Source organism: Lepisosteus platostomus, chromosome 4 (genome assembly GCF_059453375.1).
Source record: "Lepisosteus platostomus isolate fLepPlt1 chromosome 4, fLepPlt1.hap1, whole genome shotgun sequence".
NCBI classification, from domain to species: Eukaryota; Metazoa; Chordata; class Actinopteri; order Semionotiformes; family Lepisosteidae; genus Lepisosteus; species Lepisosteus platostomus.
In genome coordinates this window covers 25537154-25557303 of record NC_142614.1, presented here as the reverse complement: position 1 = coordinate 25557303, position 20150 = coordinate 25537154, and the positions used below count along the sequence as shown (strand labels likewise).

Here is a 20150-nt window from a genome sequence, read left to right as displayed (position 1 = left end):
ATATTAAAGACCCTGGTCTCTCTCCTCTATGGTTATAGTGTGTTTCTCACTGACTCGACCTCAACTGGGGCTCAAAAACCAGGATTAGAGATAAGTTTGAAAAGAACGCATAATTGCGCAAGAGTAAAGCATATACTGTACTCATGCTATTGTGTTCTTCATATCAAATACCACAAAACTGGAACTTTGTTCATGCAAGACAAGATTGATGGTCATAGTCTTTTACAAAATAATTTTAAAATTTCAAAGAGAACGGTAAGCACCTTGCTAAGCATTGCAATTTTCTATATAACTTTTTCATGCGTACTGTGTCACTGTCGTGTTTAAACTGGAAGGCTATTTTTTGGACTGATCATGTATATAATACACAGTTAATCTTAAAGGTCCTAAAACCATTTGATTTAGAATTATATTAGTGCTTTTGTTAAATCTTGTGACTGCCTGAAATGTGAAGAGGTAAAGGATTATCTAAAACGGTAAAACTCAACCTAATTTATAGAAGATTCGTGTAAACTGAGATAAATATCAAATGACATTAACAAATATTAAAAAATGAACAAATTAAAGAAATTAAGATATTACCTAATGAGTGACAATACTTTTCTTTTTGTTATTTTTTTAATATATGGATATTACATATATAGTTTTGAATAATATAAATATATAGTCCTATATCAATATATAACTGCACTTCCAAAGAGAAATATTGTAGAAACTGAAGTGTTTTTTTTTTTCAGTTTAATCAGGTAGACCAGCTATTTGAAGGTGCAATTATGTCTTTTTGTTTCATAACAAATCAGTGGATGCAAGAACTACATCAACAGATAACAATTGTGATGCAAACACTGTCGGAACATTCAAAGATAAATCTTTGTACACTTTGCTGCCAAAGAAAATAATAGTTGCTATCTATTATATATTCCAAACTTTCTATCCCATTGAGAATAGTTACATTATTTGTTATTTAAGTTAATTCTGGTTGAAACATTCTTGATGTCAATTAGGGCTTAGGGCTGTCTGGACTGGTGATTGTTCATGTTTTGGGAAAACATTTCTCATGCAATCACTTGATTGGCTTTGCATTATAAAAGCACCAGAGAAAACTTTTTTCCCCAAACAATGGCACTGTTCATATTTTCCACAGTTTTTTACTCCTTATATCCTTTGTTTCCTAACTCTTCAATTATTGTTGTTCAAATGCATTAGTTTGTGCTGTATGTTGTGTTTTATCTGTGGAAATAAAGTTTTGTGACGATAACCACCATTATGCTATCACATCCATTGCTGCTGTTGCTTGTTCAAAGAATTGAAACATCATCTGCTTTTAACATATATTTTTTTATGGGTTGCCAAACAATGAAATAACAATTTCCATTGCAATTGCTGTGATTTCAATAGGGCTGTTCTTTCCTGCTTGTGTTATTTCTCACTTTAATTGACTGGAACAGTACATTTTTTGCCATTTGCCAATCAGTGGGACCCACCCCTGTCCTACAGGCTCATTGGTGCAAAGCTGCAGATCAAGGGGGATCCCCTCTAGTCCTGGATAGTCCCATTCCAGTAGATTTCCTGGGTCACCCTTGTGTCATTCATTTCTGAATACAAGTTTCACTGTGGTTACTTTAAGGAGATGATATAATCAGTTTGTTTGAAGACTATTGGAAATCCAAATACCAGTAATCTGTAGCCATCAAGGGGCACAGTTTGTCACTGACTGAATTGATCAAAAGCTTGACTTCCAAGTCTTTAGATGCTGATGATTTAACATTGGACTCGTAAGACCTCTAAGATCGTGATGTGGGAAAAAGGTTGGCCATCGCTGGTAAAGAAAGAGTATAAAACAAATAATTAAAATACGCATCCATCCATTTTCTAAACTGGTTTATCCAGTGGAGGGTTGGGGTGGAGCAGGAGCCCATGATGCTCCCTGGATGGGACACCAGTCTATCACAGTGCACAGACTCACACCAGAGCCAGTTTTCCCAGAAGCCATTTAGCCACTTCCTGTATGCCTGTGGACTGTGGGAGCAAACAGGAGTACCCAGAGGAAGCCCACATGAACACTGGGAGAACATACACGCTCCACACAGATAGCACACCAGGTCTGGAATTGAACCCAGGACTCCAGCACTAGCAAGTAGCAATGCTAACCACTGCACCACATTACACACACAGTAGTGTAGCCATTACTTTAGATAATTTGACAAATATCACAATAATAATACACTTTATTTTATATAGCACCTTTAAAGGTGGCTTCTCAAAGTGCTTTACAGAATGACAACAACAATAAAAAACACAAGACATGGACAATGAGAATACACAATGAGAGGAGAAAGTAGATGGTGGTACTGAATACAGTAGGAGCAGAGGGGTAAAGAATCAGAATCAGTTAAGTAAAGCTCTTCTTTATTTTAAAGAAGAAGGTTTTGAGTTTGGATTTGAAGGAGTTTAGAGAAAGTGACTCTCAGAGCTTTGGAGCATAACAGGAGAAGGCCCTGTCACCCATAGAGTGTAGACGGGCTTGATGGGGGGGACAGATAGGAGACCAGAATAAGAAGAGTGAAGGTTGTGAGGCGGGGAGTAGGACGATAGTAGCTCATACAGGTACTGAGGTGTCAAGGCTTGCAGAGTCTTACAGGTGAGCATGAGGATTTTGAAGTTGACACGAAACTTGACAGGAAGCCAGTTCAAGGACTCCAGGATAGGAGTAACGTGACCACTTTAACTAGAATGGCTCAGGAATTTTGAACATACTGGAGTTTGTTCACAAGAGCTAGGGCTAGCTAGTGGGTAGTTTTTTCTGGGCTTTCGCACATCAAAATGGTCAAAACAGTTTCACTGGTTTCAATTGGTTTCAATGCCAAAATAGCTAAAAGAGTTGTATGTTGTTCAGGTTTTTACCATAGGCTTAAACCTTTTTCTTTTTCGGTTGAGGCTTTTAGTTTTATTCTTAAAGTTATTTTATTATAAAACTTGTTAGCCTTTTTTTCTTTCTGGTTACAAAGTTCACTCTTGAGACGCATGAGGTGTGTTAAGAGATGCTCTGATGTGATGCGTTCGAAAATCCTGCCTCTCGTCGTCATGGAAACCCTCCCCAGCTTCTTCGCGGATTCGAGCGACAGCAGCTCTGACTACCTCGCCAGGAATCGGACGCCCTTTCTGATTGGCTACAGCTCTCTCACCATATACCGTCACTCACTCACACCATTCAGCCATTCATAGCGGCGCTCCACGGGGCCTCGCCTTCCGAGCCGGTGATTGGCCGCGAAGTGAAAGGGGCGGGTTGAAAGCGAGTTTGAGCCTACCAAGATCCGCGATTTGATTGGTCTTCAGCCAGTCAAGCAGGAAAAGGGGTGCAGTCCAAAAGTGCTGCCTGTTTTGACTTATATATAGCAGAGGTGCTGGGACTATTAAATTGTGCACACTTTAAAGACTGTGCGAGAGTTTTACAGCAATTTTTAAGAATACCTGTATAAGGTGAGTACATCTTAGACTAATTTTGTTAAACAATGAAGCTTTGAGTATAAGATACATTTATAAGATACATAGTATAAGATACATAATTTAAAAATGACATTCTCAGACAAAAAGTTTTTTTTTAACTTTATATAAACCACCTGAGATTATTTATTTTATCATTTTTACTGTCTTTATCTTACCAGACATTCATGGAGTGTAGCTTCAGATAATTACCTTAATATGATGATATGATGAAAAATTGAATTGCAGCATTAGCAAAACCTCGATTAGGTGGAGAATAGTAAGCTGAAACGTTACTTGAAATTAATCAGTTTATTTTATGTCAGTTTATTTTAGTTCGACAGTTGTTAATAACTCCACCAATGTTCTGGTGTTTGTGTTTAATGTTCCTGTTGCTGTTAAGGCGCTGTTATGTGTTGTAGATGTGTTGTATTAATGTTATTACAAGTATCATTCTTCTGATGACGCAGACAGACATAGACAGATACCAGCTTGACTTACATTTATGTCTTGTCACAAGACATGTACAACAAATAATAATAAATGAGGAGCTGAATCATGAACTCATCCGTATACCCAGAAACACAGCTTGGCTTAAAGTTAAAGATTTGCGCATTAGGAATCGTGAAAAAGAAAAAAGATTAATCTGACATCAATGAACGCCAATATATTAACAGCCCTGCGTCATAAAGTTTAAGCCGATTCTTTAAAGTGTGGGACCAGTTGAGCAGCGAAGCTCTTCAGTCGCTGCTGCTTTCTCGAGTTATCTTTAAAAAACAAGTACAGCAATGACTGTGTAATGCAGAATGCAGTCTGTATCCTAATGGAGTTTTGTAGTTTTTAGAAAACTGCGTAAAACATTACTCTAAATTTAAGCTCAAGTGTTACAGACGTGAATGAATGGTTTTCTGGATTTGTAAACTTTCTGGTACCTACCGAGATAAGACAGTCCAAAATGAGTGGTGATAGGTTTTGTGAAATGACTGCTTTCAAGCAGGACCCGCAGACCTGCTGGCTGTCATTCCAGCCAAGCTCTTTACTTACTGTAATTGAATTCTTATTTGAACTAACGGGCTGCTTGATTTGGAACTTTGCACGTTCTTGTTTTATCTATCCAGAAGCCGGGAATGCTTAAGCTATGTTTGAAGTAAAATGATGATAATGTTACAATCGACTGAATAATTAAAGAGTTTCAGTTAATCCTATCATTAGGTCATTTAAGGGTTCAATCATGTGACTGGCAGCTGGAATGAAAACCCCAGCACCAGGGATCTACCTATCCATTTTCAAACCACTTCTTCCAGTTCAGCGTAGGCAGGGAGCCTGAGCCTATTCAGCAAGTGATGGGTGCAAGGCAGGGTGCACCCTGAACAGGACTGCAGGCCATTGCAGGGCACACAGACATAGACACAGGCACACACTCACACCAGGTTCAATATTTCCATGAGCCAAATAATCAATCAGTATCTCTTTGGACCGTGGGAGGAATCATAAGCACCAGGAGAAAACCCAGATAGCTTCCCAGGTCTGAACTGAACCCAGGGCCAAACACTGTGATGCAGCAATGCTAACCATTGTGCCGCCACCATCAGGGGACCTTTCTAACCAATTTGGTTAATTTTATAGGTCACATCTTTCAAAAGATTGGGAATGCCAGAAAATTATTGATTAATTGAATACATTACTTGCTTAATTAAGAGAACTCTGTTCTTGAGGGCTGGGGACACCAAGAAGGCTCCACAGCCGAAATGTTGTGTTTCCTTTCTTCTCTTTTCAGCATGCAAGAAACCTTTTACTTGTTCTTCTAACTTACTCATCTTCTTGCTTAACAGTCCACATTTAAAAAGTTCCAAGCCTTTAGAAACTGAGGATTTGATAGCGTACTATAAAGCCTGCTAGACTGGGGCTCGTCAGGACCAAAATCGGACACCCTCATGCCATGGAGATATGTCTGCGAGTTTACAAGGTCTCAATAAAGTAGCAGCACCCGAAGGGCTGGGAGAAGCTGTTAAACTGGTCCAGCCAGTTAACGAGCTGGTTTAGCTAATTAAGAGCTGAGATGGAGTGAAAATCTGTATATTGGGCCTCCAGAATCAGACATCCTTGCGCCTTGTGAAGTGCCCAGCCATATTCAACAAAATTAAATACTTCTCCCTTTTCTGGCGTTGCCTTTACTTACTAGTTACTACTACTGGCCAATTATATATCTGTTTAAAATCTGTATTTTTATTATATCAGCTATTTCTAATAAAAATGTGTTTGCCCCTTGCCTTATTCTGGTTGAAAATTAGAAGCATTTCATCTTCAGAAATGACTGACGTTTTTATATGAGCTTCTCACACTTAAGAGCTTTCCGTATCTGAGCTGTAACAACTCGGTATTGTTCATTTGCTGTACGCCATAATTGTATTACTGTATATAACTGACGCCATTGTCAAAAGCAACGTACATTCAAATTACCGAACTACCGAACTGTAAAAAAGTTAAATAGTGCAAATAATTCGTTGGGGTACATTAATTGTAAGGAATGCTCTCAGTACCATAATGCAATTAGCTTTATAGAACGAAAAACGATACAAGATTCAGCAGTCGGTTTAAATAGGGAGAAAGATTAAAAAGAAACACAGTATTTCTGCTGAACAGCCGTAATGCCTTAAAATTTTGAAATGAATACTTTTCTTGAAATCTTGTATTTTGAGATTTTGTATTTCCCAGTGTTAAGATTGTTTAAACCATGGCATAACACTGTGTAATATTCTATAGCAAAGTTTGCCGAGACGTGAAAATCAGGCGGAAGTTTGACGTCAGTTCTTGCGGAAGTTGGTGCGCTCTTTTATTTTTCCGGTCAGTAACGTGAGTGTTGTTGACTTCGCTTAGGGAAGGTTAGTATTCCGTCCTATCGCTGCTATATGATCATAAGGTAAGAAGAAACGTTAACAGTTTACCATTGCTTTACGGACGTTATTATGAGCATTTTTAAAGAATGCTGAATTGGTACATTATTCTGGGAAAAATGTGTAACAAGAAGAATCTTTACCGTGGGTGGAGGTCAGGAAAAAAACAGTTTAATAGATGCACAATATTTTTTTTTTACATTCGAAAACAAAGTTCAGTTTGCTTAATTTGATACGTGTGATTAAAGACATTCAATCATGGTGTGTCGATGCAGGGAAGTTACAATATAAATAATTGGCGATTCGGAACCTTTAGCTTTTTTTCAAGCGATATCTGCCGACTGAGTAGTTCGTCTACACCGTTTAGAAAGCACAGCTGTTAGCAGAAGTATTCCATAAGAGGTCATTGTGTTTCCGAGAGAGTAAACTTGATTTATAGGTAAAAGGTCGTCTTGAATATTGCGAGACGACCTTTACTCTAGTTTTAGAACTGCGTGTTACTGGAATTTTATTTGTGCAACAGATGGGCTTGTTTTCGGCTGATTTTAAAAGCAAACTTTGTACTTTGGACAATTGACTGGTACTGTATCCCAGAGGGCAAAGATTACAGAAATTTATTTTTTTAGGCGAACCTGAAACTCTTATATTAAGAAATAATTGTTTAAGATAGCTGTCTTTTCTTTTGCTATGTATTTTATATTACATATCTTTAAATATCTTAAAATGTTAAATAGCCACTAAACATTATTTCTAGATGTTTAGCAATGTTTTGTGTTTTATTTCTTGGAACTGCTTAAACAGTACTGGCCTACTAACTACAGTAATATGCCACCTCATCGAAGTATTGGGTTTAGGTAACTATAGCTTATAATACATCAAAGAGTGAATGTGAGAGACAAAGCATGGTAACAGTCAGCACTTCTTATACTCACCATAAATATAGATCCTCCTTTTCATTTTATTTTTGGTGGTGAGCTGAGTCTCACAACAAAAACAGTCATTCATTGCGATCTCCTGCGTTAATTGGATTTTCAGTAGTTTCAGTCAATGCATTGGAACTGTACAGTTAAGGATGAGTGTTACTATAGCAAGAAGCAGATGTCTCATGTAAGAGCCTTAATATTTGGCAGAACGGCCAGATCGATTCCGGACTAAGTGCAATGAATCACTCTGTCACGGGGTTGTCAAAGCACAACCATTTGATGAACCATTCGAAGAACCTTCCCTGAAAGCAACTATGATTAAAAAAAATGTTCTAAATAGTCACTAAGGCTTGGCAGTAATGAAAAGAATGACCAGATGTTTAAGATTTGTCAAACAACCATCTGATACCAGAGCAAAGGCCTGTGTGAAGTACTGAAACAATTGCTTCCTATTCAGAGTTTGCTTGCAAACTATCAGGGTCATGTCCACAGTGAAGAAAAATAAAGTGAATTGGTGTATCACTTGCTTAATTTTTTACTCTCCCCCCACCCCCACCCACCCCACTACAGCTCTGCCAAGATGCCTGGATCTGTTCCAGCTAACGGTGAAGCTGGCTGGCCCAAGGATGTGGGAATTGTTGCAATGGAGGTGTATTTTCCCTCTCAGTATGTGGACCAGGCTGAACTGGAGCAGTTTGATGGCGTGTCAGCCGGGAAATATACGATTGGCCTGGGTCAGGCCAAAATGGGCTTCTGCACAGACCGTGAGGACATCAATTCCTTGTGCCTGACTGTGGTCCAGCAACTGATGGAGAGAAACTGCCTTTCCTATGACAGTGTGGGCAGACTGGAGGTGGGTACTGAGACCATCTTTGACAAGTCCAAGTCGGTGAAGACTGTGCTGATGCAGCTGTTTGAGGAGTCTGGGAACACGGATGTTGAAGGCATCGACACCACCAATGCCTGTTATGGCGGCACAGCTGCCCTTTTTAATGCAGTCAACTGGGTGGAGTCTAGCTCCTGGGATGGTAAGCAAGCACTGTATTCATAGAATTAAATTCTGAACCTCAAGTTGATAGTTTCTTGTTCCCTGCATTGAGCTCTACAATGAATAAAGCACCTTGTTTTATCTAGGTAGAGATGAAATTGAAATAATTTCAGGTTCAGATTTCAGAATTCATTTAATAATAGAAAATTAAAGTGCAGATTCTGTCAGTGCTTTAACCCGTGATTCGTAGAAATGTTCTGCAAGTAGAATGCCTTTGGGGAAAAATGCTTTAAAAAATACTTTAAAAAGGCTAAGTGCTTTGGCTGACAATTTGCCCTTGAAGGTCATTTTAAGGAAATTCTGTTAATAATGCTATTAAATAGTTCCGTGTTATGATTAGCGTTTTTATCCTTGCTTTGTGGAAAGTCATGGGAAGTTAACTTTGGTCTACAGAAATGAGAGTCTGGAATTAAGCTTCTGTTTCGTGTTGCAGGGCGTTATGCGCTGGTAGTGGCAGGAGACATCGCTGTTTATGCCACAGGAAGTGCTCGGCCGACAGGGGGTGCTGGAGCTGTAGCCATGCTTGTGGGACCTAATGCCCCACTAGCTTTTGAGAGAGGTAGGTCACCAAGAACTGCAGCAAACAAATGTGTGTAATATATATAAAAGAATTCCTTCCACGCTGTTGTTATTTTTCATGTCTACATTTAAGAAGTTGTTTCACATCAGTTTATTCTAGGTGACTGGCCAGCCAGTATGAGAAAAATGCAGGTAGTGCGATATGCTACTGAAAAATGTTCCTTGTTTAGATGCTGTAGCAAAATGAGACACATTGCTAATAAAGGATAGGAAAATTTTCAAGTAACATATCACACTAACTACATTTTTCTTACACTTATTATTAAAATATTAAAATAAACATACTGTAGTGCCATTTAAAAGTTGATATCAGAAGGTGATAGCTGAAGCTGAACACTTGTATGAATAAAAGAATTTAAATGTCCGCAATACTGTAAAGAAAAATGTAAAACTAAAATGTTGATTGCAAAAATATTTAGCCACCTGACACAACAGACCTTTGGCAACAATTACTGCTGCAGATCTTCCTGGATGTCAACCAACTTTTCACTGCAGGATGGTGCAATTTACTCCCATTTTTTTCCCAAACTTGCTCAAGCTCTGACTTGTATTTAGACTGAAATATTCCAATTTTGTCTCATCCGATCACAAGATCTTTTATCGTATGTTTGCAGTATCATTTCGTTATAAACTTCATGGCATTTGAGATGGGTTTACCACTGTGTCATACAGGCTAATTTTTGTGGAGTGACTAGAGTATTTCTGAGTCATTTCTTCTATTTCAGCCACTAAAAGTTGTCATGGGCCTCACAGTCATATCCCTAACCAATATTCCTCTTGTCTGGCTGTTCAGCTCCAAATCACAGGCTGAGCAAGGCAGTGTCTAGGTGGTACAATACACCTTCTGCTTCTTAACGATTGATTTCACTGTACTCAAAGGGATATACGCTTCTCCTAATCTGTGACATTCTACAACTTTATCTCAAAGTTGTTTTGAAAACTCCTTGGTCTTCAGGGTTGCGTCTTTGCTTGAAATTCACTACCTAACCTGGTGACCTTTAGAAAGCGGATGTTCAGGACTTCCCCATATATCATCCTTAATGGAGACCATAAAACAGAGATGTTAAGTGGGGATTAATGGGGACTGTGAGGATGTAAGTATTCCCCAGAGGATGTTAAGTGCAACATAAGAATCAATGCATTTCAACAGTAATAGAGACCGGGACATGACAATGTAAGTCGACAGAAGTGCACATACCTGTTTTCTGTGGGTAAACAGAATGAATACTGGGATGACCCATTAAGTTAGACACTTAAATATAATTTGAATGCGTTTGAAATATTTTAGAAACACTTAGAATTTGGAAATTAACAATGAATGAGAGAGAGCTCATTTAAGTGTTTGAGAGATTTTGTGTGTGAACTCGTGCATACGACACAGAGACTAAGCAGTGGGAGATGTATCGCATACGTACAATACATAATAAGATAAAAGCACTACAAAGCGACATTTTTATATCCAGTATTACTATATAAAGATTCATTAAATACTGTAAATATGATAAGAGCATCCAATACAGTAAAGAGTAAAATTACTTATATCTTATCTAGCAACAGCAACATAGTCTGCTAATGCTTCTCGGTGTTTCTTTAAACTGATTTGTTAGGGCGTTTTGCTTTTAGAGAATGCAAAGTTGGGGCATAGAAAAGACAAACTTTTAATATATATAGTATATTCAGAATGATTTTTATGTAATGCAAAACAATGTTGTCTAGTAAAATCATTATATCTGCCTTTTTTTACGCTCTGAATTTTCTTCGTATGGTGGATGTTATGTTCTTTAGATGTAAAGTCTGGGAATTTTTATGTCTACGGTCACAAAAAGTCAATGATGTAAAATTGTGGCGATGTTAAGCTGGGACCCCCTGTTATTCTGCTGTTATGTAGACTGCTATTGCTGTACATAGAAGCCATTCAGCTAATTGTATGATTTATCTTAGCAATTTTGTGCATCTGAATTAATTTAGGTTTGCCAAAGAAAAGTGAGTGAATGCTTATACAGTCAACATTTTAGTTTAGTTTGCAGTTTTTGCTGACATCCACCTTGCGTCACTCATAAAATGGTTGTTTGAACATTCAAGGCTTGTAGAAAAATACTTGCTTTAAAAAATGTGTATACATTTGTAATTAAAAAAAATCAGGCATGGAAATGTTTGCTATGCTCAAATGTACATAAAAATTAGTGCAAAAGCAGCTTGGGACAGTGAAGGTGTGTTGGTGTGTACTTTCTATAAAGATCTAAAAATCTTTTGTCTCATCATTGTCAAACTTAAATCATATCCTAATCTCTTAAATGTGAACTGCTTGGCTTCCACAATCTAATTTTAATTTAAATATTATCACTAACGATTGTCAAGAACTTTCAAGCCTTTCTATATGAAGGTAATGGTACAATTTTCAAAGTCTTTAATGTTGAATCTTTGTTTTAGTTGGAGGGAAGGGAACCCTGAGTCTCTTTTAATGTCCCTTTCCTCCTTGTCTGTTCTTTAGGTATTCGTGGGACTCACATGCAGCATGCGTATGATTTCTACAAGCCTAACATGGTTTCAGAATATCCAGTGGTTGATGGCAAGCTTTCTATTCAGTGCTACATCAGTGCATTAGATAGGTGCTACGAAGTGTTCCGCAATAAAATCCACGCACAGTGGCAAAAAGGTGAGCAATTTTTCTTTTGTCCTGTACTACGTACTTATTAATTAAATTTGGAACTGTTTCAGAGCAAATGCATTGTAAAACGTAGTCTTGAAAGGACAAATGCTTTATATGCGAAATATGTTTTGTTCTTGAAAAAGATTAATGTACTTTGAAAATGTTTATTTTAAATATGTAAAAAGGATTGCAAGTTACTTTTAAATACAGAGAATGACTTAAAAGTTTGTCAACTGTGGCAACTGAAAGGAAGAATTCGCTCTGAATCTTTCTTCTACATTTTCTTGTCCTGTGACTCCTTAAGGGCACAGGCCCTGGTTGTTAATGTCCAAAACACAATTTTTTTTCTGTTTCTGGTGTTTTATTTGCAGAGGGAACTGATAAGCGTTTTAGTCTTGATGATTTTGGCTTTATGACCTTCCACTCTCCCTACTGCAAACTGGTACAGAAGTCTTTATCTCGTCTGCTGCTCAACGACTTCCTCAGTGACCCCAACCCCAACACGGAGAATGGTGTCTTCAGTGGGATGGAGGCTTTCAGGTATGTCTGAATGATATCCTCTCATTTGTAATGATTTTTTAGCCTTACTAATCATGTTAGGAATTCAGTGGGTCTGCCTTTGATGTCACCTTAATGCCTGTAAAATGGTTCCACTCTAGTTTCACTTTTTCTCTGGGACCTAAATGCCTAATCCTGCTCAAGTTTTAAGTAAAAACAAACTTGTTTTGCTGTCCTATTCTCCTGAGAACATGGTGGTTAGCACCTCTATCTCAGATCTCCAAGAACTTGGTTTTGATTCCAGCGTTTGGCCCATGTCTGTGTGAAGAGCTTACGTATTCTTGCATAGTGATGGGGATTCCTTCCGCCAACTACAAATTTTGGTTAGGTTTGGGTGGGTTCACTCAGAAGGCTATACAGATTATATCACACAATGGTTATATTACTTGGAGGTATAGGACTCATAGCATGGCAGTCCAAAAATGAGAAGCAGAAACTTTATAGTAAAACATTAATGACTGCTCTTCCAGTCCAAAAGTGAGTGATCCTTGAGGACAGTTGGAAGCAGGGAGTTTCACTTAAGTGTTTTCTTGTACCTGCTTTGCAAATAGACTTCCGTCTCCGCAGCACCTTTCATAAAGACTGAATGAAAGTAATTTCCTGTTGGCGTTAACCTCTTGACTTTTTGACTGTTGCATGACTTTTGCAAGTGTTATTTTTTAGACTAATTCTGGTCTAGAGTTTAACTTGAGTAAACCCACTTCCTTGTGCCTGTGGGGTTAGTGCTTATTGAAGAGCTGGACCCCTTGTCTAATGTGCTTTCACACAATTGAGCATCATTCTGTTCATGATGATTCTCCTCCACAGTTCTTGTAATTATACATGTGTAGTTACATCCTCAATGGATTCACTGGAATCCATGCAGTCTGATTCAATAAGGAGTTCTCACATGGTTTGAAATAGTCTGTTCAAGAACTGGAAAAGTGAGTTGTTCTGGTAATAATAATAATAATAATAAATGCTTACACTTATATAGCTCTTTTCTGGACACTCCACTCAAAGCGCTTTACAGGTAATAGGGACTCCCCTCCACCAGCACCAATGTGCAGCATCTACCTGGTGATGGATTGTGTTGTCTCAAATCAGTTTCAATAGAAAGAGCTACATACCTTTATTATTGTAATTGCAGAATACATCCAGTAGGTGTAGCAAAGAGGAGTAAAATAAACCTTTCTGTTCTGATTTTATTATCCAGGGATGTGAAGCTGGAGGACACGTATTTTGATCGCGATGTGGAGAAGGCATTTATGAAAGCTAGTGCTGAGATGTTTGAACAGAAAACAAAGGCATCTCTCCTGCTCTCAAATCAGAATGGCAATATGTACACACCATCTGTCTATGGTTGCTTGGCCTCTGTGATTGCACAGTAAGTGAAGTTCCCAGAGTGAAGAATTTCAAAAAGTAAATGAATGGAGTAGGGGTATTGGTCTCTCTGTTCCCGGAGAGACTTGTGCCCTCTGGTTTTCTGTTCCAATCTATTGAACCAGGGGATCCCCACACACCTGCTGGGCCTATGAAATGTGAAAAAAGTAATACAGATGAAACAGTAACAGAGATAAAAATGAAAGGTTAGTCACCACCTAAAATTAAATAAGGATAAGAACCACAAGCTCTCAGTTACACATCTGACCCCCCCCCACATCTGAATAATAGGATTAATTTGAACTGGTGGACTGTATTCAGCTCTTAAACATGTAGGATGTTGCATTTAAAATCAGTTCTGATTTTCAATACTGAAATCAATCCAAATATTTCAAAGAAGTGACTTGTTAATTCAATGAAAAATTCTAAATGGTAATTAAGCTTTGCTAGAATGAAAAACAACAGGTGTGTGTGGGATTGGACATTCCTGAATTAACCCAGTTACTTTTTACATTATATTTTGTCTTACAGTTGGTTACACAAGATATTTGCTTAATAAAATCTGGTTACATTTCTAACTCATCTGAGTTGAGAGTGTTACGGCTATGTAGCTTATAATAGGAGTTGTGTTTAAGATCCTGATCCTAGTTGTGGTCAGTTAGCACCTTATTGAGACCTACAAAAACAGGTGAATCAGCTTTTAGTTCAAATCATTTTATTAAGGTTTAACAACGTGGGAAAAAAACAGGGACAAAAAGTCAGATACAAATAGTGAACGGAGCAATATGATATTATACCTACTATGTGCAGTTTCAGTTTAACTGCTTTTGTGGTTTTAAACTGCTAGCATTTGGTATTGGCAGTATGTGTGACGCTGAACCAGACCTTTTTTTAGTTGCGTTTATTAATATTAATAACCTTGCTTTTTACTAAAACACAGTAATCATGTCTAGGCAAAACTAGTATTTGAAATTTGAACCATATTTTTATAGAAAGAGACACTGCAAATAGTACACTTCGTCCACTTTTATGTATTATAAGAAAGGATTTTAAAAAAATTAAATTGGATTGGTCAAGTGAAGTTGTTTTCAGTTGTGGTCCTAAATCTCCACAGTGTTTTATAAGCATCTTCAAAAGTTGTCTAAAGATCTTGCTAATCTCAATTTAGAGAGGAGAACTGTCTCAGTTAAAGGGGAACTGCAGTCCCAATTCCTCAGACTGGTTATTAAATCTTGGTAACAAAATAAATTAATTGATGTTATAGAAGAAATTTTCAAATTAAGCACAAAATCGTGAACTTGTGAAAGTACTGTTAGTCGCCATTGTGTCACAGACCGGCATTCGAGTTCTCAAAAAATGTGACATGATGTGGCCCTTCCTGCTCACTAGTCTTTGTAATGACTAATGTAAGGCGATGTCTGCTGCACAACTTGTACTTACTGTATGTGCTCTTACATTTCACCACAGAAATGTTCAAACATTATCTGCATGCAGAGTTAAAAAGTAAGAAGTACTTGTCGGCATGATCAAAAGCAATATTTCTATTGGATGTATTCACAATCCTGCTTGTTTACAATGTCATAGGGCTGCAAACATCGCCGAAAGTTTTTTTTTGCCTCATTCTGAATCACAATCCTGGCATTTCGCATACCTTAATGTTGTCTATTTTGTGATGTGAATTGGGAGTTTTACAGGTTACCGTGTACATTTTACTTTTATTGCGGTTTGAAATGCACTCATACGAATACTGAAATATGAAATTAGCATTGCAGTTCCCCTTTAAATAATTGAGAACTCAGTGTTCATGACCAGGATCACTGAACTAAATGATCATGTGGCCTTATTTGTTCAGCATTCTGATAGAAGCTTTAATTTCAGACAAGTTGGGTGGGTAAGCTGTATTATCAAACTTATTGAAATTGGCAAGAGACAAATTGCTTAATTCTTGAAACAAATAGCATTAAACCTCTTATTAAATAAAACAACAAAAGCCTGAGAATGAAAGAGGTGTCTAGGGATTTTAGTAGTGGAATGTGTAAATTTTTAATGAGAGGTGCAAGTGGTGGTCAGTGAATATAAAAAGAGTTCTGTTAATGAGACCTGGAATGGCTTGATTTCAACAGGCACACTCCTCAGCAGTTAGCAGGCCAGAGGATTGGAGTGTTTTCCTATGGCTCGGGCTTTGCTGCTACATTGTACTCCATACGAGTCACTCAAGACGCCACGCCTGGTGAGTTAATAAGAAGGCATGCATGATGGAAATTTGTGTGTCACTGATTTTTTTTACTGTTGTCAATTTCAGCTTTTGTGCATTTCACAGCAGTAGTGAAAGATACCCAACCAAAATAGGAAGTCCCCACAGATCCTCTTTTGAATCTTGATTTCTACTTTTTTAACACTGTTAAAAATTTTCCATTGGAAACAGTCTTTATTGAAAATGCACAAATTACTTCTCAAGATTACTTCTCCATGTTTATCATTCAGGCTCATCGCTAGACAAGCTGACTGCCAGCCTGTGTGATCTCCAGGCCCGTCTGGACTCCAGAAAAAAAGTAGCGCCAGAGGTCTTTGCAGAGAACATGAAGCTGAGAGAGGACACTCATCACCTAGGTATTTCTGTAACTTCACACATTCTGCTTCATTTCTCTGCAGGACATATTTTTCACTTACGTTTGAAGTCGAAGGCACTGAAAATATACAGATCTCCAACATATTCTTTGCTGTGTGATGTATTATCAAGTTAATTAATGTTTTTCTTAAAGCATTTTAACAGATTTAAGGAAAATGCACACCTTTTGTAAACAGCAGTAATTGTGTTACACATTAAGTGTGTCTAAGTGACTTAAATTACTCTCTATGTGGGGAAGTAAATAAAGGTAAAAACGTGATGTTTTGTAAAACATTTGCATTTCAATCAAGGGATGTTAAGTTAAAATTGAATATCAGGCTAGTAAGGCCTCATTTAGAATTTTGGTTACCATGTTCTAGGACAGATATTGCTGCTTTTTTCCGTTCAGAGACGAGAAATCAGAAACATTCTGGAGCTTAAGGGAATGTCCTACACTTACAGACTGAAGAACTATATCTTTTAGGTTTTGAACAGTGATGACTATAAGTATTTATAACCCTCAAAGGCATTGTCAAATTCAACCCCAGTGAACTGCTTAAACAATAACTGTGAAACACAAATCAGAGAGCACAAGTGAAAAGAAGTGAAGTGAAGAGGGGGTACTTCTTTACTCAAAGCCCAGTGGGAATACTGATTAGTCTATTTGGTCATGTTATCATGATGCTGGATACCCTGGTTTCTTTCAAGAAACAAATGAGATCCCTGGATCCGTTACTGACTAACTACCAAACAGGCTAGACGAGCAGAATGACTCCTCTCATTTGTAACTGGACTTAGCAGCTATGTCAAAAAGGATGAACATTCGTGAGTCATGATTTTTTTTGAGTCATGAAGCTATTACCCACATGAAATCATCATCCCACTCTCCAATCAAAAATTACAAAACCAGTATTTCATGGTTGGTTTTCACTGTGTCGAAAATACTATATTAGGCTTTCTTTATTAAAAGCTACTCTAAAATAAGGCATTTATAATTTGCAATTGGTTTATGGGTTAGTTTTCTTTTGATCCTGGCATGTGTGCAGTGTGCCTTTACAAAGTACTTCCTGTTATTTAAGACTTTTAGTATCTGTATTCTAATGAACAGTTGAGATAACAGAAAGTTACTGATTTTAGATTAATTCAGAACAATTAACTGGATATTCCTTTCTTCTACTTTCTCCTTCAGCAAACTACATACCTCAGGGCTCAGTGGATGATCTGTTCCCTGGCACCTGGTACCTGACACGAGTTGATGAAAAATATCGCAGGCAGTATGCTAGACGACCCTTGAACGAAGATGGACCCCTGGAAGCTGGACTGGTTCATTCTACTACAGCTACAGAGGTATGGAAAATTTATATTATTTCAAAATATTAACATGCTTATAATTGCCGTGATCAATATTAATAATGGGTCATAAAGTATTTTTTACTAATGTACAAGTGTTCACATTATTCATCCATTGTAATTGCTAGTAATATACATTAAAAGGAATAAAAAATATCATGGGAAGCACCCCGTGATGTATACTCGGTGTACCAAATTAATGGTCATCAGTGTCTTCCAGTCAGCAGTGCCTTGTAAATGCAAAGCAAATGAGAGCCACAAAGAGTCTACAAAACAGAAACTATCTTAGAAACTGAACAGTGAGCTGTCATGGGCAGTTAAAGAATTTAATCTTTGAGCCCTCAGCAGGTGACGACTGAAGGACGACTTTGCTGCACCTTTCAAAATATTAAAGGAATAGATAATACTTTATTAATCCCGTAGGGAAATTGATATGTTACAGCAGTCCAGCCCAAGACAAGCAACATCAGAATAGTTATAAAACAAAAGACAAACAAAATAAATAAAAATAAATACATAGGTGTGTGCAAAATGTGCTGATCATAGTCACTGAAAAAACAATAAAATATGTGCAAAATGTGCATAGGTTTATACAGACTGATTGTCCAAAAAGTACAATGGAGTAAACATGCTGTCCATAGAGGAGCAAATGAAGGGCTAACAGTCCTAGCCTAGGGCAGCGTTATACACCCTGACAGCTGCCAGGAGGAAAGACCTGCGGAAACGTTCCCTTGAACACCGTAGCTGGAGTAGTCTATTGCTAAATGTGCTCCGCTGCCCAGTAACAGTCCCATGAAGCGGATGAGAGGTGTTGTTCATGATGGCTGTGAGCTTGGTCAGCATTCTCCTCTCAGCCACCACCTCCATGGGGTCAAGGCTCATCCCCAACACAGTGCCAGCCTTCTTGATGAGTTTATTGAGCCTATTTGCATCTTTTGTCATGATGCTGCTGCCCCAGCACACCACAGCGTAGAAGATGGCCGCCGCCACCACTGATTCATAAAAAATGTGAAGCAGTGTTCCACACACGCCAAAGGACCTGAGTCTCCTAAGAAAATAGAGTTGGCTCTGACCTTTCTTGTACAGGGCATCAGTGTTACCAGACCACTCCAGCTTATCATCCAGGTGTACCCCTAAGTACTTGTAGGAATGTACGCCCTCTATGTCCTCACCCTGGATGGAAACAGGGTTCAGCGGAGACTTATTCCTTCGAAAGTCAAAGATAATTTCTTTGGTCTTGCTGGTGTTAAGCTAGAGATGGTTAAGATGATGGCTCCTATATTCCTCCTCCCTCCCATCTCTAATACACCCCACAATTGCAGAGTCATCCGAAAACTTCTGCAGATGACATGTCTCAGAGTTGTACCTGAAGTCAGAGGTGTAAAAGGTGAACAGGAATGGAGCAAGGACAGTCCCCTGTGGAGCCCCAGTACTGCTAACAATCTGTTCGGACACACAGCTCTGTAGCCGTACGTACTGTGGCCTGCAGGTCAGATAGTCTATAATCCAGGACAGCAGGGGAGTGTCCACCTGCGCCGCCCTTAGCTTATCTTTCAGTAAAGGTGGATGGATGGTGTTGAAGGCACTGGAGAAGTCAAAGAACATAACTCTCAAAATGCTCCGCGTCTTCTCCAGGTGAGAGTTAGCTCTGTGTAGCAGATAGATGACTGCATCCTCCACTCCCAGGTGTGACCGGTAGGCGAACTGCAAGGGGTCCAGTGCTGTACTCACCAGGGTTCTGAGGTGGTCCAGTGCAAGCCTTTCCAGAGTTTTCATTAGGTGTGATGTAAGTGCCACTGGTCTGTAGTCATTCAAGACTTTAGGGTGCCCCTTTTTGGGTACTGGCACCAGGCAAGATGTCTTCCAGAGCATCGAACCTTTTCTAATCTCAGGCTGAGGTTGAAGATGTACTGCAGCACTGAACCCAGTTGGTCCGCACAGATCTTTAGCACCCTGGAGCTGACACCTGAATAGAGCTGAATAGAGAAGGTTCTTTCAAGCAGCAAATACAGCTATAATGAAAATCCAAGGCGATCCCCAGCAAGACTTATTTTAGCTTTAGGTGCACTATTGATGATATGATATAGCTGTGCTATGTCCTCATTTGCTTTCTGTTCTTCTTTTGCAGCACATACCCAGCCCCGCTAAGAAAGTACCACGGATTCCTGCTGTTACCACAGGACCTGAAATGGTTGCTATTAGCAATGGAGAGCATTGACATTACCTCTGTGAGGTATAAACCTGATTTAAGATTACCATGTCAAAAAGACAAAAAATATGAAAGAACTAAAGAAACCCATCTACCTTTCAATGTTGTGCTACATGAAACAACTGCACAAAAGTGTATTTTCTGTAAAGTAGATGTGTATGTACATATAATTAAGCTTTTTAATTACAATAAGTAGATGATTCAGCTGGTGGTTGCCTTAGCCATGCCAAAATTGTTTTTGTTGTTTAATGTTAAGGTACACCTAAGGTGTGTAAGTCATGGCATGGCAGCATTAAGGAAAATAAAGAATACTCCTACACATTATGAAAACAATGAGCTGTGTTATTTAGCTGTATCTTCAGATCCTGCTTAATACATTAAATTCTCTGTTCATTTAAGCAGCTACAGATGTCATTAATGAGAATATACAGTAAGGACTTGTAGGGCTTTCTTTTCACCCATGACTTAGAAAATTGAAAGGTTGAG

General features: G+C 38.4%; 1 protein-coding gene across 2 annotated transcripts; it reads left to right on the top strand.

Moving 5' to 3' along the window:
- The first annotated feature begins 3325 nt into the window (after positions 1-3325).
- Positions 3326-20065, top strand: hmgcs1 (3-hydroxy-3-methylglutaryl-CoA synthase 1 (soluble)). Of its 2 annotated transcripts, none has more exons than XM_088629187.1 (10): positions 3326-3480; positions 7871-8328; positions 8782-8907; positions 11419-11583; positions 11949-12117; positions 13331-13501; positions 15621-15727; positions 15982-16107; positions 17295-17452; positions 19584-20065. In XM_088629187.1, the coding sequence occupies exons 2-10, from the start codon at positions 7881-7883 to the stop codon at positions 19671-19673; spliced, it is 1560 nt and encodes a 519-aa protein (XP_088485313.1). In that variant the 5' UTR covers positions 3326-3480; positions 7871-7880; the 3' UTR covers positions 19674-20065. The 2 variants fall into 2 exon arrangements, with proteins under 2 accessions (XP_088485313.1, XP_088485312.1); XM_088629186.1 differs by lacking the exon at positions 3326-3480 and adding an exon at positions 6297-6403.
- The last annotated feature ends 85 nt before the right edge of the window (positions 20066-20150 follow it).

Bases quoted from the DNA above. Each gene is read 5' to 3' on its own strand.
- hmgcs1 (XM_088629186.1), top strand. The intron at 8,908-11,418 runs GTAGGTCACCAA...TCTGTTCTTTAG, and splicing joins CCCACTAGCTTTTGAGAGAG to GTATTCGTGGGACTCACATG. The intron at 17,453-19,583 runs GTATGGAAAATT...CTTCTTTTGCAG, and splicing joins ATTCTACTACAGCTACAGAG to CACATACCCAGCCCCGCTAA.